This window comes from Malania oleifera, chromosome 7 (assembly GCF_029873635.1).
Source record: "Malania oleifera isolate guangnan ecotype guangnan chromosome 7, ASM2987363v1, whole genome shotgun sequence".
Taxonomy (NCBI): domain Eukaryota; kingdom Viridiplantae; phylum Streptophyta; class Magnoliopsida; order Santalales; family Ximeniaceae; genus Malania; species Malania oleifera.
This window is the reverse complement of record NC_080423.1, coordinates 103,447,885-103,464,867: the sequence shown is the minus strand read 5'-3', so window position 1 is coordinate 103,464,867 and position 16,983 is coordinate 103,447,885. Positions and strand designations below refer to the sequence as shown.

General features: G+C 37.2%; 3 protein-coding genes across 7 annotated transcripts in view; 1 reads left to right on the top strand and 2 right to left on the bottom strand.

The window, feature by feature from the left end:
• The window catches only part of LOC131159724 (polycomb group protein EMBRYONIC FLOWER 2), a 152,894-nt gene that overhangs the window by 126,296 nt on the left and 9,615 nt on the right, over positions 1-16,983 (bottom strand). For all 5 annotated transcript variants that reach the window (XR_009137858.1, XM_058114861.1, XM_058114862.1 and 2 more), the window contains exon 3: positions 10,589-10,703. Coding sequence is in view for 4 of the 5 variants with exons in the window: in XM_058114861.1 (XP_057970844.1) it covers positions 10,589-10,647 (59 nt within the window). In the remaining variant the exon portion in view is untranslated. The remainder of the gene's footprint in view (positions 1-10,588; positions 10,704-16,983) is intronic.
• LOC131159723 (uncharacterized) lies at positions 456-6,446 on the top strand. Its single transcript, XM_058114859.1, has 5 exons — positions 456-3,857; positions 3,956-4,635; positions 4,738-4,874; positions 4,993-5,068; positions 5,187-6,446. Exons 1-5 carry the CDS (start codon positions 2,842-2,844, stop codon positions 5,747-5,749), a joined length of 2,472 nt encoding a protein of 823 aa, XP_057970842.1. The 5' UTR covers positions 456-2,841; the 3' UTR covers positions 5,750-6,446.
• Positions 15,398-15,986, bottom strand: LOC131159725 (large ribosomal subunit protein uL29-like). The gene has a single exon (XM_058114864.1). It carries the CDS (start codon positions 15,925-15,927, stop codon positions 15,556-15,558), a length of 372 nt encoding a protein of 123 aa, XP_057970847.1. The 5' UTR covers positions 15,928-15,986; the 3' UTR covers positions 15,398-15,555.

The following is a 16,983-nucleotide window of genomic DNA, read 5'->3' as shown; positions in this document are numbered from 1 at the left end:
CTCTCCCCAAAGTCTTCCATGTTCACACTAGGGTTCACCTGACCCCTAGCTACAGCAGGTCTGTCGCACGCTGCCAATAGCTCATCCACCACCATCGTCAAACGTCATCCAATATGCACAACGTCTGGCAATAGACATTGGAAGATATGCTCGCTCTACTTGAGCAGCATCGCTGCCCTTGCCCACCAGTGTCGCCATCATCAGAGATATTTCCCCACTGTCATGCCTGCCACAAAGTTGGTCACGGAACCGTGCTGTTTGTCGCCAGAAGAGTGCCATTAACGGGGATTTCTCCCTTTCCTTCCGCTGCTGCACATGTGCCACTGAGGACACCAAAGGGAACCACCATCATGGCTGCCACAAAGTTAGTCACAGAACCGTGTTCCATCATGGCTGCAGCTCATGGTTTTAAATAACGGCCGTTACGTAACGTAACGGCCGATACGTAACGTAAATCAAGGACTCCGAAACCGATCCGGGCCGATAATGCGGTTCGGAAAAAATTCACAGCCGTAACGGCCGTTACGGCTCCGTAACGGTCCGTAACAGCCGTTACCCCTACGTTACACTCCGTAACAGTCCGTTACGGACCGTTACATACCGACAACTTGCAGAATCTGCTTTCTGCTGCGCAGCGTTCCTTTCCCCCTTTCCCGAGTCCCAAGCACCCATCTACCATTCAATCTACCTAAATCTAACATTCAAAAACAAAAATACTTACTTGCAGTTTTGTTGGCCGAGCCGCTGAAGCTATAAGATGGCTTCACGCCTTCACTCCTTTGAAGCCTGAGTTACTCATCTTCGCAGCCTTCGTTTCCTGAATCCTGAACCTAACAAAGTTCTTCGAAGCTTGAGAGTGGCCGAACGAAGGCAGCTTCATCCGCCACCGCCAGTCGTCGCACTCGCCGCCACCAGCCAGCCCTCTACCAGTCGTCGGCGTCGTCGCACTCGCAGCCACCAGCCAGCCCTCCGCCAGTCGTCGCACGAAGCTTCGAGGCTTCGAGGCTCCTCCATCCTCCGAGTCGCCTCCCCTCTCTCGGTCTCACTCAGAGTCTCAGACTCTCTGCCCTCTGCTCATCTCGCGTATGAGATAAGCTTTATTTCAATAACACTCAACACCCACAACCACATTTTAAATATTTTATTATGTTTTTTTTTTAATTATAATTTATTGTAAGTAATGTTTGTTAAATTAAATTAAAAAAAAAAAAAGTAATTTAATAGAGTAAAAAGCTTTAAAATTTCAGATTCATTTAATATGCAAGCATGTCATATTCTGTTTTGATTAACATACTTTTATTCATTCTTTACGTATTCTTTCTTTCCTTTTGGTTTCATTGCATATAAAATATATATTATTTTAAAATAAATGACTATGACATGGCATTCCAAAAATATGGAGTGGACAATTTCTCATGTTCTATTTCTATGCAATTTTATATTTGTGAGTAAAACAACATTTTGCATAATTATTTCCCCTAACAGCATTTTTTTTGTTGTAAATTATTATATTCATATACAATATCAATTTCATTTATATGGTATCGCATTAACATTTTTTGAAAGCTGACACCATTAGAAATAGACTAATAGTATTATGGTTACAGACTTCCAAGATACAACATTAGTACAAAAAATACTCTTTTCTAGTCTTATGCCTTGCCTATAGATGCAGCTCTTGTTTTTTTTTTCTTTTCAAAGATCAGAAATCTCCCACATCTTAAACTTTTTATTATGTTTTTTTTTTAATTATAATTTGTTGTAAATTATGTTTGTTAAATTGAATTAAAAAAAGAGTAATTTAATAGAGTAAAAAATCAAAAAATAGTAATAATTATGTAAAATAAAATTTTCTTAATTTATAAATATTTTAATTGTCTTATATTTTTTGAAAGGTAATTAGGAAAATTTAGTTTTATCACATATTTCCTATTTATAAATATTTTTTAAGTTTTAAAATATCATTTTGACGTTAAATTTAAAATTAGGTAAAATAAATCGTTACATGATCTATTTTTTGTTTTTCAGTTATCAAATAAAGTAAAAATTGATAACTTAATAAAAAACATTTTAACCTAATAGTTAATATATTAATAATTCAGATTTTTGCTAATTACTAGTTTACTACTGGAATTTGTAGAAAAATTTTATTTTAATCCATAAATTGAGAAAATGCTTAAAAAATTAAATAGAAAATTTATACTGTATGGATCTCTATTAGTGATGCTGTGATGTATATAAAAGTAGAGCAAGTTTTTTCCACCTTTAAAATTACAATGTTAATTTCTTATAGTTATAAATAAAAATAAAATCAAGTTAAAAAAATAATGAAAATACCTTTTTAAAGATAAAGGAATATATTTTTTTGTAATAAAATATCTAATATTTTAATCCATATACTGAGAAAATGTTTAAAAAATTAAATAGTCAATTTGTAATGTATGGATCTCTATTTGTGATGCTATGATGTATATGAAAGTAGAGCAAAAATCTTTTTCACCTGTTAATTTCTTATAGTTATAAATGAAAATAAAATCAAGCTATAAAAAATAATGAAAATATCTTTTTAAAGATAAAGGAATATATTTTTTTTGTAATAAAATATCTAATATTTTATAATTTTGTTTATTTATATATAAAAATAATAAACATTACTTATTATTTTTAATCAAATATTATACTTATTTTTACGTAATAAGTATTTAAAATTAGGACTATTTAGTACTTATTATTTAATATTTACTAAATTACTAATTATATTATTCCTGTCATTGTAGGAAGGTTGTAACTTTGTATTTTCTTTATATTTTGTGTAGAGATCATCAAATTAAGTCTATCAATATGTCACGTGATAGAGGAAATGAAAACTTACCTAGTGAAGATATTGGATGGCATTTTGGTACTGCGGTAGACGGTAATAGACATGTTATTATGTGTAAGTTATGTGGGAAGATAATCAAAGGGGGCATTACACGCTTGAAACAACACTTGGCACATAAAAAGGGTCAAGTAGCTGGATGCTCAAATGTGACCACACAAGTAAGAGAACAAATGATGAAACATCTACAACAGTATGCTGAGAAGAAAAGAGATAAACAAAAAAGGCAAGAAGAAGCAGAAGCCCAAATTAGAGGAGATTTTGAGAATTTCAGCGATGAAGAAGACTTGGAAGAAGAAAGTATGAGATTCGCTCGACAAGAAAGCATGCGATCACAACAACAATGGGAAGAGAGACAAAGATTTCGAGCAAGAACAACTGGAAGGGGTAATATTTATGAAGAGGGAGGTGGCTCTGGCAGTGGTGCTACCAGTGGTTTCAATAGAGCAGGAGCTCGATCTTATAGTGGTCGAGAAGCTGGAGGTAGTGGACGACAATGGATCAATCCTGATGCCCCTGAAGCTAGACTAAAGGCAATGGATCCTATTTTAGAAAGAAGCAAGAGTGCGAAACAACCAAAACTCAACACAAAGTTACTGAAAGGTTTAAGAAGTAAATTAGGAAAAGCGGTTGGAAAATTCCTAATTTATAATCGGATTCCAGCGAATGTAGCTGACTCTCCATTTATGCAGCCTATGCTTGATATTGCTGCAGAGGTTGGAAAGGGGGTGAAGGGTCCATCACCCTATGAGATATCTGAAATTTATTTGGAGCAAGAGTATCAAGAAATGAAAAATTATATAGCTTCTTTTGCTGGAATTTGGAAGGAAAGAGGTGTAACACTTATGTGTGATGGTTGGTCAGGACCAACTAGAAAACACATTATAAACTTTTTAGTTTATTGCGATAGAGGCACCGTGTTTCATAAATCAGTTGATGCCTCTGATGTGCCAAGCAGAACAGCTGAATATTATTTCAGGTAATTTTCTAATTTTAATTGTATATGCAAATAGTATTATGGACTTGCATGTTTTTAATTAAATAGTAGTAATTATTGAATTTATAATTTCATTTCAGATTAATGGATGAGGTGGTTGAAGAAATTGGAGAGGAGAATGTTGTCCAAGTAGTGACTGATAATGAAGCTGCAATGAAGGCAGGAGGAAAATTATTAATGCAGAAGAGGCCCAATCTCTATTGGACAGCATGTGCAGCTCATTGCATAGACCTTATTCTTGAAGATATTGGTAAGAAAAGTAACGTGAAGAAGGTCTTAGAAGATGCAAGAACAATAACCTCATTTATTTACAACCACACATGGACAGTGAATTTCATGAAGAAATTCACAAATAATAGAGAGTTACTTCGCCCTGCCATCACTCGATTTGCCACAAATTTCATTGCTTTGGAGACTATTGTCAGGCATAAACAAGCACTAAGGGAAATGTTTACATCTGATGCTTGGAAAAACTCAAGGTTTGGAATGGCAAAATCAGGCCCAGCATATGATTCGAAGAAAATTATCTTAGGCAAAGAGTTTTGGCAAAAGGCCTCTGATATAATTAAAGTGCAAGAACCCTTGGTGAAAGTTCTTAAATTGGTTGATGGTGATGAAAAACCAACCATGGGCTTCATATACGAGGCAATTGATAGGGCGAAGTTGGCCATTCAAAAAGATTGCCGGTTTTACAAAGACTATTGGAAAATTATTGACAACCGGTGGAGTTTTCAGTTGCACCAAGATTTGCACGCTGCTGGTAAGTGTAAATCAAATACAATTTCTTATTATTTTAACTTTTAAATTATGCATGGTTGCATTAGAAAACTATTGATTAATATGTTTCTAAATTTAATTGTAGGGTATTTTTTGAACCCACAATTTCTTTATGGTGCCCCACCCTCTCCTGAAGTTGCTAGAGAAGTCATGGATGGAGTTAAAAAAGTGATAACCAAGTTGGTACCCGATATAGATACTCAAATTCGGGCTATTAATCAAGTAAGTATTGGTTCCATTAAATTGAATAATGAATTGTTCTAGTATTTAATAATACTTTTAAGAATAATTATTAATATATCTAATTAATTAATTATATTTCACAATCATCCTTTTTTAGTTGTTGCTATATCGAGATAGGCAAGAGACTTTTGGAACCCCGTTGGCTCAAAGGGCAGTAAAACAAACAAATCCTGGTAAATATGGCTATATAGCTAAATAATAGAGAATTACTCTATTTTCTCTCTTTGTGTTCAAATTTGACTTTTGAAATACGCTATACTAACATAAAACTCTTTTTAATTATTCATGCAGCTGAATGGTGGATTCATTATGGCTTGTGTGCTCCTGAGCTCCAAAGAATAGCAATTAGAGTTCTTAGCCAGACCACATCAGCTTCGAACTGTGAGCGTAATTGGAGCACCTTTAGCCTCATCCATACGAAAACAAGAAATAGATTAAAGTACATGAGACTACAAAAACTTGTTTTCGTACATTACAACATGAGGTTAAAGTTAAGACGTACAATGAGAAGAAGCCAACGAGAAATTGAAGAGGGTTTCAATCCTATCAATTTGGATTACATTTTCGAAGAAGATGATCCTTTAAGTCAATGGTTAGAGGAGAGAGAGACACCACTACTCGACGGTCAGGACAATTCAAATTGGTTAAATGAAGAGGTTGGTGGTACTACAGAAGGAGGTGATCAACCACCAATAAACGCGCATGATGATTCAAGTTCAAGTCCTGAACGCACACAAAGTGATGACAATCTTGGTTTGAGCCCACCAAGTGATGATGATGGTAATAGTGGTGCTGGAGCTGGGGTTGGGGGGGGGTGGCAGTGGTGGTGGTGGAGGCGGCGGTGTAGAATATAATTATGGATATGATACAGGGACATCATTTGGAAGGGATATATATCCTTCTGATCCTTATGGACTACATGACATACCTGAAAATTATGACTTGGGTATTCCTCCAGGGAACCAATCTTCACAACCCAGGAGAAGGAGTGCTCGTGGTGACCCTAGCGATTCTACTGAAGATTCATATGGTGTGGTTCGTAGTTTTGGCGACTTTGGTTTAGATGGTTCATCATCACAATCATATGGATCTCATCCAGCATATCCACATTATGCATCTCGTGACTCACATTTTTATCCCAGTGGATCAGGAATCTCAGGATCTAGTGAGTCTTCTTCTACACACTACCCAGAGCCAGCCCCTGCCCCAACTTATAGACATTATTCAGGAGAATTTTCATCACCAGTACATTTTCAAGAGCAACAACAAAATGACGCAAACTTGGGTTCATTTAACTATGTATTTCCACAAGGATGGGGAGATAATTTCCCATCCCAATCTCAAGATACAGATGCAAATTATGAAGACCCTCCACGTCATTCTTTTTGGTGGTGACATGAGTTATGTTATAAATTTGTAATATTGTATTCATGTATTTTCAACTATTTATTGATATTTGATATTAATCACTTTTTAAATTCATGTATATGTAATCACTGTAATGTGTATATTGAGTATTAAGTCTATTGAGTATTGATTCATTTTTAGTAACTTTATGACTTTAATTAATTGATTCTTACATTTCTACATCTTTTTACTCATTAAACTAATGTAAACTAAAAAAAAATATGATTTTTTTTTTAAACAGCGCACTAAAATTAATATAAAAATCATAATGCCTATTAAAAAGCATTTGTAGAGTGAATGAAAGCCTGCAAAATTCATTAAAAATCATGTATTAATGGATTTCATGCTTATTTTTTAAATTTGGCATGGTTGTGCATGTGTGAAAAAAATTCACGACCGTTACGCCCGCTTCCCGTTACGTAACACCCGCGTCTCCCGCGACCCGCGACACCCGCGACCGTTTCGCGACGTTACCCGCGACCGCGATTTCGAACCATGCTGCAGCTTCTTTTTCTTTAATGGGATACAATCAGCCATAGCTTGGACACCATAGGGAACCACCATCATAGCTGCAGCTTCTATCAGCCATAGCTTGGACACCAGAGGGAACCACCATCATGGCTGCAGCTTCTTCCTCTTCTATACAGCAACAAGTTTTGGCTGTCAAAACGCTACCATTGCGGCCGCTGAGCCTCAGCCGGCATCACCACCGCTGTTGGCCACCCTTGGGAGGCCAAAAGTCTGCCTGAAAGTTCTATATGCTCTCTCTATCTCTCTTCTAATTTTCTTTTCAAAGATCCCTCAGAACAATGATATTAAGCATGCTTTTCCCATAAAGAATACAACTTTATTCATGAAGAAACAAACATATGGACAAAAGATTTCAGCTTTAACATAACAAGTATTCTATCAATATTCAAGGGTACTTCAATATTAAGAACATGAAAAAGGAGAGTAAGAGGCATACCTTGTTCCTTTCTCCTTCTAAGAAATGGAAAACCAAGAGAATCTCAATAAAGCTTAGAAAGCCCAAGATCAAAAATGCAACACTTCACTCTTGAATCCTTTTGTGCACACACCTCTTTCAAGCTTCAGCATGTGCTTCCTACCTCATGCAACCTAAAAATCCTCAGGGCTTCCCTTTTCTTTAAGGTGTAAAGCCTTCTACTCTACCCTCTCTCACTCCTATTGAACGTGTGCTCCCTTGGTCCCCTTGTGAACATTATCAGTCCCCCCTTTTCTCTAGCTGAACATGCCTCTTGACCTTGTCCCTTAATTAGCGTGTGCTTCTCTCAAGGCTTGCCCCTTTTATAGAGCAAGGAGACAAAAGTGTTGCCCTAATTCCCCTATCAACAAAATACCCCTTAGAACAAAAAGACTTCTCAACTTATCCCAACAAGGGCATTTGGGCAACCTCAACCCTTATCTTCAATTAAAACTTCAATAAAACAAGGATAACACCCAAGTCCAACTAATAAGGACCTCAAAACATAAAATTGGAGCTATGACGTGCTCTGAACCAACAATTTGCATACTGAAACACCGGAAAGGAGGGAAGTCAATTATTAAAGAATATTTGCAATGCTTGGCCAAATTGACCCAAACAAAATAGGGTGTCAACATAGACGAGAGTCACCCTTGTTGAGTCCTAGCCTTCCTTGTCTCCCGTTGCCGGAAAATCTACATCGCCACCACCAAGGGGCCCGAAATCTAATGAAAACCATCTACCTATGGCCCTTATTAGGTATGCTCACATTCGTATAACCACAATTCAAACACCCAGGTTCACCTCTGCTGCAACCTCCTGAATCAAATTCCCTGCTGCCATAGAATTGCTCCACTCTGCACAACCCTCCACCACCCCAAGAAAATTTTTCCACCCTAAGGCCTCCTTACCATCCGGAACACAAATCATTTGGATTGCCCCCACATTTGGAATCTTATCCAAAGAGAGGAATCAACCATAGACGTTCGCAATTAAATGGAATATGATGAAGTGGCTTAGTAACCTAAATTATCTCACCCACAGATTTGCAATTTTGATGAACAAAAATGAATTTTAACTCCTTTGTAAGCCACCACCACTCCTAAATCAATAGAGGAACAAAGAAGCAACAATTATTCTTGTTCATTGTGATGTCAAAAATCATTCCTTTTCTCTCCGAAAAAAAAAATTGTTGATTAAAATGCTACTACTCCCCCATAAAACCTCATAAAATAATGTTGGTAAAAAGTAATCAATCTTCACTGATCAAGATACGTCCGAGAGCCCTTTTCAGCAATTAGAAATCGCAAAGGAGATGAATGGAGAGCCATTACTCCACAATGTCATAGTTACAAGAACTCTTCAAGAAGATGATCTGCAATCAGCTATCAAAGAGTGGATAGAGAAAAAATGTCATCCAAATAAGGAGGAAGCATGAGGAAGTGCTGGTGCAGAGGCTATACTTCCAGATGACACCGCTGCTGGGGACAGCTGCACTATAGCATTATAGAGGTGGTGCAGGTATTGCAGGTGGGTCAGGCAAGCACAATGTGTGAGAAAGCGAACATGACAACAGCAAGAAGAAGGAGAAGATTCTTTTTCCTTTTTTATAGCAAAAGAAATTTCATTAATAGGGAAAGAATTTACAAGGAGGCGGAATAAGATAAAACCTGAAAAAAAATCTTGTTCAAACCAAAAAAAGAGAAACATCAAACCATCCAGTTCCTCCAATCCCTATGTAAATCCTGAAAACTAGCTTCCTTGAGAATTCCAAACCCGACACATCATAAAGAAGCCATATAATGAATCCTTTCCCACACCAGTGACCAATTTAGCTTCTTCCCAGAAAATACCTGTGCATTGCGCTCTAGCCAAATACCCCATAAGACTGCAAATATGCCACTCCTCGACAGGGCTGCCCCATCCTTCCTTCTTCCGAAGCCAACGAATGAGATGACTAACAAGTCTTCAACTGAATAGGGGCAAACCAAACTCTTTTCCATAATACCAAACAGTTTATTCCACATCCTCCATTCAAAATCAAAATGCAAAAATGGATGGATGCTGTCTCAGCATTCCCATTACAAAAACACAAACATCTGGAGAGAGAGCCTTCAGAGGTCTACTATTTGCAGCAAGTTACTAATATTAATTTTGTTAAGCACAAGCAACCAAGCAAAAGCTTTTATTCTTGGGGGAACTTTGACCTTTCAAATAATAGGATAGAAAGGAAAAAAAGAGTTGGAATAGGTCGAGAATTCATAGAATGTTTTACAAGTAAACAACCCTGATTGATCCAGAGACCGAGAATGAACATCCCTTCCCAAAAATAGGTTGCAATTATTCAATAAGGACAACAAGAAAGGCAACTCCACCATTTCCCTATTGTTTAGAGGTTTCCTAAGATGGAGATCCCAAGAAACCCAAGGGCTACTCAAATTGTCAAAAAAAAAAATTACTATATTTGGCTCAGAGAATGGCCAAAAAAGATGAGGAAACGAGGTGGAAAAATAAACATTCCCAAGCCATGGATCTTTCCAAAAACAAATTCAGGGACCCTCCTTACCTCAAATTTAGTGTGAGGAGTGCAAAGAGAATAAATCTGAGAAATAGACCTCCACAAACTCCCCAAAAACATCTCAAATTAGCATTGGTACCCCAACCATTCTCATCCAACCCAAACTTACTTCTTAATTCGTATAACTCTAAGCCACAGGGAATTTTCTTCTAAGGGAAAGCATCATAGCTATCTAGCTAAAAGAGCGGTGTTTTTAAACACCAAATTACCAAGACTCGACCCCCCTCCTTTTTAGACCTACAAACCTAATTTAAATTTATTTTAAATACATTGATATTATATTATCAATTACATTTATAAATTAAAATGTGAATATTCAAAGTTATGAATTTATTTTTTTTTTATACTAATATGTGCATGGACATAGACATAGACATAGACATGGGATTAAAAAAGAGCAATAAGATCCTTCACTCATTCCACTACTTTCGGGAGGCTAATTTGATCCCCCCACCATCTCTCCAAAGTCTATCTAATTAGAAGTATCAAATAATATGCATTTTGTTCACCCCACTTAATAGTCACTTGCTAAAGCAATAGCTTAAGTTCTCCTTCCCGACCAAAATTTGACTTTCCCCACTATCTTCTAGCCTTCAATACTCCGTTTATAAATAATTTGAGCCATAAAACTGTCCAATCATAATAAAGTGGAAGCAAATTTTTACAAATGATAATATCAACAAAACATGCAAAAATAACAGGATATGTGGTTAGAGATCATACATTGTTTCACGAACCACCAAAGGTATGCCTGGCATTCTTGTTAGACAATCTCCAAACATAACCTCATAGTTAGCAGAATCTTTCCGAATCAACAAATTTTTAGCTGTTCAAAAACCTGCAAGAAATTATCTTTGTGAGTATCCTTTATTTTAAGCAAGTCCATCATCAAATGCTTTTGTTTGCATTGCAAAAAAGGCAACCAATGGCATCAAGCACATAAAATTCAAAATAATAATAACAATAACACAAAACAAAAGACAAAATAAACCTATGCATCCCTTCATTGAGGATGCATTTGAGAAAGCTTTGGTTTCTATTGTTTTTGCTTCCATGTTTTGGTTTGGTCATTTGAAACGTAGGCCACGTAGTGCAAGAGTAAGGAAGAGCAAGCTAGTTATTGTTAGTAGTACTAAAAGAGGTAGGGTAGACCTAAATAACTTGGAATGAGGTTTTAAGGAGCAATTTAACAGCCGTTAAGCTAGTTGAGGAAAATGGCCTTGATTGCGTGAACTGACGAAAAAGGATTCAAAGGAATATTTTCAGAGTTTTTGGCCATTTGAATGCATTTGCATGTCCCCATTCCATGATTAATTGTTGCATGTTCATTTTGCGTGTGTGTGAGAGAGTCCCCAAGGGAATGAGGTATTTTATATCTCACATATCTCATTTCTGAGGGGGATTTGTCTAACAAGACCCCCTTGTTAGAGGTCTTATTAGACTTCTTTATTTGTGATGAATTTAACTCTAGCATGTAATTAATTAATCTGAAGACGAAGCTCAAGGATGGGGCAATTGCTTCCTCTTGGGTTTTCTCGAGGTCAAATGAACTCCGAATTCCTGAATGGACTTCCAGATGGGTACAGAAGAATCCAATATTTAAAAGGATGGTAATAATCACGCATCAAAATTAATTTAAAGTACTTTGATTCAATTTGAAATAATCCTATGTTAATTATGTATCATTCATGGAACGGGTGTATAGGGGGTGCTAGTAACTTCCCATAGTATAAGTGAATTCCCGAACTCAACTCTAGGAAAAATAGACTAAGACTACTGATTTCTTAGCCTTAGGTTAGCCTAGAGACAAATTAATGGGTAGTAAATAGGTGAACTAACCACGCCTAGGAAAATAACAGGTTTGTGGCAACTCTAATGAACCTATACAAGATAAATACCAGTTAATCTCTCTCCCTCACTAATTCCCAAGTTTGGGGTGTCGGATACCGCAATGTGCACGTTGCGACAAGAAGGATGACATATATAAATTTGCTAGAGCTAGATGAAGAGGGGAGAGAGAGAGAGAGAGAGAGAGAGAGAGAGAGAGAGAGAGAGAGACTTTGCTAGAGCTAGATGAAGAGGGGAGAGAGAGAGAGAGAGAGAGAGAGAGAGAGAGAGACTCTGGTGAAATCAAATGTATAAAAAATGAAGATGACAGTGTTCAAGTTAAAGAGAATATAAATATAGAAGATGGACTTATTTTAATAAACTACCTAGTGAAAACCATGCAAAGGGCTCAAACTTAGAATTCACAAATGAAAAGGAGAATAGAAATGGAGTTATCCACAAAATTAGAGTCATTGAAGATAATTGTGCATTAAAGATGACGAAAAATGGAAAAGAGGCCAGATGAAAGCTTGGCAACTCTTAGGATCATAGTTACCTAGTTTGCTGCCCCTTGGAACCATGGTCATATCACACCTACTGTTTTGTGGGTCAATAGCTTCCTAGATCAATGGGGGTCAGGATCCAAATCCCCAAAAGTGGAGACCCAAATTTGCTATCCATTTTCAAATCAAAACACGTGAAATATTCGCAAATATTCACTTCTGCTGCAAACTGCACCACTGAAAGAGAGAAGACAGCTTCCTATGGTTGCAGAGCCTACAACGAGAGAGAGGGCTTCCAGCTGCTGTGGTGGTGGATGAATTTGAACAAGCAGGAGAGAGAAAGAGAGAGAGATGTTTGACTGACCGGGGAGAGAAAGAGAGATATTTGAGTAAATGAGAATTTTACTTGAGTACAGACTGTAATTTTTCCATTCTAAGTAATATTTCAAAAAACATACTGCGATTTGACATATCATATCGACTAATCAACCCAAATACGTGGTTTATGCATGCCATGATCCGAAATAGCATACCGACTAAACCCAACCTACCCACAAAAGTAACCATTTTCATAACACAGCCCAAAAACACACCACATTCCAGGTAACTATGCTTAGGAGATAATGCAATAATAATTTAATAAACAGAGAATTTATTAGAAGAGAGAAAAATGTGCATCAGAAAAAAGAAAGAGAAAAGAAAAAAGGGGAAATAAAACAGGGAGAATAAAAATCCTCCCTTAACCTCAATAACAATAAATTACAAGTTTACAACAAAAATTCATCATTAACTGAAAGCCAACTCAATGAATCAAATCCAACCGGTCCCACCGCAAGACTTCCAAAGCCAACACCCACAGCGACACAAGATATACCACAATACTCCAAAGCAACTTATTAGCAGTAGCCACCCTTCTGAAAATTCTAGCATTCCTCTCCAACCAGACACCAAATAATAGCCAAACAATGCATTGCCACGAGGCTTTCTGATCCTTCCCTTTACCCAAACCCCAAAATGTGATCATATAAAAAGCCTTTAAAGTAGAGGGACAAACCCAATCTTCGTCAAAAATACCAAATAGTTCATCCCAGACAACCCAAGTAAAAGGGCAGCGAAGAAATAGATGTGAACAAGTCTCACCACTCCTCAAACAAAGGACACATCCGGAGATAGGGCCTTATTAGGCCTTCTCTTCTAAAGCAAATCATTAGAATTAACTCTCTATAGAACTGCATTCCAAACAAAAGCTTTTAATTTTGAGGGAGCCTTTGCTTTCCAGATCAAAGAATGCAAACCAAAAGGATCCTCACTAGGGTCACCAGTCAAGTAGGAGAAAAAAGATTAACAAGAGAATTCCCTAGAAGGAGCTAAACTCCAAACCCTTTTATCACTCCCCAAACGAGTGTGAAAAGAATCAAGCAAACAACTTAAAAGAGCCCGTTCCTTAATCTCTGTGTCATTCAAATTTCTCCTAAACTGGAAATTCCAACAGAGACTACACCTTGTAAAATAAAAACTAAAAACAAAAACAAAAAAAATCAGCAATAGGTGTATCATGAAGAATAAAGACTCGATAAAGACGAGGGAAAGCAATAGACAAAGGCATCTCCCCAGCCCAAAGATCCTTCCAAAAACAAATATGCTCTCCATCACCCACCATATACTGGACTTTTGGAAAGAAATAATCATAAATATGAGACATGAACTTCCAAGGACTCGCATAAGTAATGTTAACCCAATTTTGGGATACCACCCATTTTGTAGTAGACCGAATTTAGAGTGAATTACCCGATGCCAAAGAGAGTCAGGCTCAAAAGGAAAGCGCCATAACCATTTCCACACCAAAGAAATGTTCTTTGCCACCAAATTACCAAGGACCCAAAACTCCCTCCCTTTGGATCCACGCACAATCTCCCAACCTACAAGGTGATCTCTATTACTCTCTTCCCCACTCGACCCAAGAAGTCCCTCATAAATTTCTCAAGCCTCTGCGCCACTCTCACAGGAATTCAAAAAAAATAATAATAATAATAATACAAAGGATGGAGAATAGACATGCATGGATAAGAGTGATACAAATACAACAACACCCTAAAGTGAAGAAAGCTCCTTTCCACCCATCCAGTCTCTTTGCCACTCTCTCAAGAACAAGATCTCAGAAAGAGTCTACATTATGATTGCATGTAATAATAATTTTAATTGGTTTAACAAATTATAAGGACTAATAGAATGTCATAAGAATGGAGAAAAAGCATTTTAAATACCCCTGCAAAAGAAAAGGGCATGTTACGGATTGTAATAACTACAAGAATTAAGCTTATGAGTCATACAATGAAACTTATAAAATTAGAAACTGTGTCCTAGTGTTCAAGTTCATGGAATAAGAACAGGATCACGATTGACACATGCTTTACAACATTGAATGTTTGCAGTATACATAATATATTAGTGAAAAATCTGTAATGGCACTTGTATTTTGGAGAGGATGTTGAGGTGTTTCTGTATCAAGAAGAGGTTTAGAATTCTAGAACAAAAAAATGTACCATGTTTTGGAATGTTTTTACCAATTCATGGTTCGCTAGTGTATTAGTATTTTCATAGAAAACAAAAATACACTAATAACGGAGCAAAACTATAGAAGACAGAGGATAGGGCATGCTCCACAAAATAGCTAATTACAATAGCACTCCTCTCCAAACACTTTGAAGTTCAAAGAATGATATGCTGAGATCCCCCCAAGAGATTTGAAAGAATTGTAATTTTGGGAGGATGTGTGCGTGGGTGAGGTTTCTTTGGAGTTGAAGGTCCCTCATTTGTTCAAGATTTCTTCTCTTCATAACACACCCATCAGCTCATTCATCTCTCCTAAAGGGGACCATCTTTCATGGGACTTCCATTTTTTCAAGAACCTTAATGAAAGAGATCAATGAGTCACCACCTTGTTTTCTGTGCCAGATCATTTCATCCCAAACCCCCAAGGAGGATGAGAGAGTGTGGGAGAGCGAATCTTTGGGTTGTTCTCTTCTAAATTTTTCCTCATCCGGTCACACTTATTAAAACCACTTCTTCCAATGTTTTTCCCTTGGAGCCACTTTTTTTTTTTTTTTTTTTTTTTTTTTACAATGAAATACTAGGCACAAAGGCATAGTCTTGCTTTCAACCCTACCTCAACAACCATGGGGGTACAGCATAAAAATGGAACTAGGAAAAAAAGAACTAAAGCATTAAGGTCTCATGAAGAGTGATCACGCTAGGTGCAATATCAAAATAATTCTACATTCAACTGAAAACAAATTTTAAACATTATCGCGTAATTGCATTGAAATAGTAAAACACAAAGGATCCTTCCCAACAGAGACCTTACACCTTAATGGCATATTTCCTCATGGGAAAATACATTTCCCTCTTCTTCTCCCTTTCTGTCTTCAAAGATGCCTGATGCTTAGTAAGGCGTCGTCTAATGGCTCTGGTTTTCTTCGGACGCAGATCAAGTGGCAGGAACTTCTTCTTCTTGTAGGCTTCCCTCAATGCAGCCTTTTGCTTCTGTGAAATCACTGTCAACACCTGCGCAATCGACAGCCTCACCACTTTTATCTTAGAGAGCTTGTTAGGGGCTCCGCCGGTGACCTTGGCGACTCGGAGGAGAGCAAGCTCTGCTTTCAAATCCTTCAGCTGGCTTAGTAGTTCGGCCTTGGACTTGCCTCTGAGCTCGTGAACCTTGATCCTCGCCATGGATTCCTCCTCTCCCTCTTCCTGTCCCTCTCTGAAATGAAAAGCTCCGTTTTCCCTTGGAGCCACATCATTAGGAAGGCTAAGGTTCCTTGGAAAATCTGACCTTTATCTGGACTGTGAAACTGAACAGGATTAACATGCAGGATATGCTACAACTCAATCCTGATATGAACATGATGTGCCATGAAGCCAACCAAATGAACACGCATCTCTTTTGGCACCATAAAGTGGTATCATAACTTTGGAACACTCTCTTCTCATACATAGGTGAAGCTTAGTTGGCACCTCAAAAAGTGGGAGATTTCATGCTTGTGAAGCATATGGCTCAAGAAAAAGGGTTGTATTTTATGGAGTGGAACAATTTTTGCCATCTTATGGACCCTTTGCATCGAGAGAAGCACAACTTCAGAGACCGCACATTATGCCCTAGTCTCTAATGGGGTAGAGCGGTGTTTGGGGCTTCGTTTAGGCCCATTATTTTGGCTCTTTTGGGTTTTACCGTTGTCCAACCTTCAAAGGGATAGGAAGGCAGTTCTTATGTAATTTATCTGATTGTAGATTATAGTATCTAGAGGATTTCTTGTCCTCCTCTGTTGTACATTATTTTGACTCTTAATACATTTTTTTGTTATCAAAAATAAATAATTCCACAAGGAAGCAAAAGAAATTAACCCTAGTAGGAAGGAAAGGTCGATTGAGCTTTAATATCTTCGATCCTTCTCAAAACACAGCATCCAAAAGATTGCATTTACTCCACAAAACCATAGAGCCCTCCCTCTTGTACTCCTTCCAAAACCCAAATATCTCACAAGTAAGAACTCATACACATTTTGCAAAGCCACCCACTTTTCACAACTAGAGAAAAGAGCATCCCTACCTTAAGGGTCGTTTGGTACCACGGTCAAAAATTATAGAAACGAAAACCAGAAATGACAGCTAAAAACCAGAAACAAAAATTAAAAACCAAAAACCAACAACTTGTTTAATAACATTTATAAAACTAATACAAATTAAAAACTTAATTAAAAAATGCTCATATACATTTTAAGTCAAATA

What these genes read in the sequence shown, in the direction of transcription:
- LOC131159723 (XM_058114859.1), top strand. Translation starts at nt 2,842, where the DNA reads ATGTCACGTGATAGAGGAAATGAAAACTTACCTAGTGAAGATATTGGA. An exon ending in CCAAGATTTGCACGCTGCTG is followed by an intron (nt 4,636 to 4,737) that starts GTAAGTGTAAAT and finishes ATTTAATTGTAG; the next exon opens with GGTATTTTTTGAACCCACAA. An exon ending in AAATTCGGGCTATTAATCAA is followed by an intron (nt 4,875 to 4,992) that starts GTAAGTATTGGT and finishes ATCCTTTTTTAG; the next exon opens with TTGTTGCTATATCGAGATAG.
- LOC131159725 (XM_058114864.1), bottom strand. Translation starts at nt 15,927, where the DNA reads ATGGCGAGGATCAAGGTTCACGAGCTCAGAGGCAAGTCCAAGGCCGAA.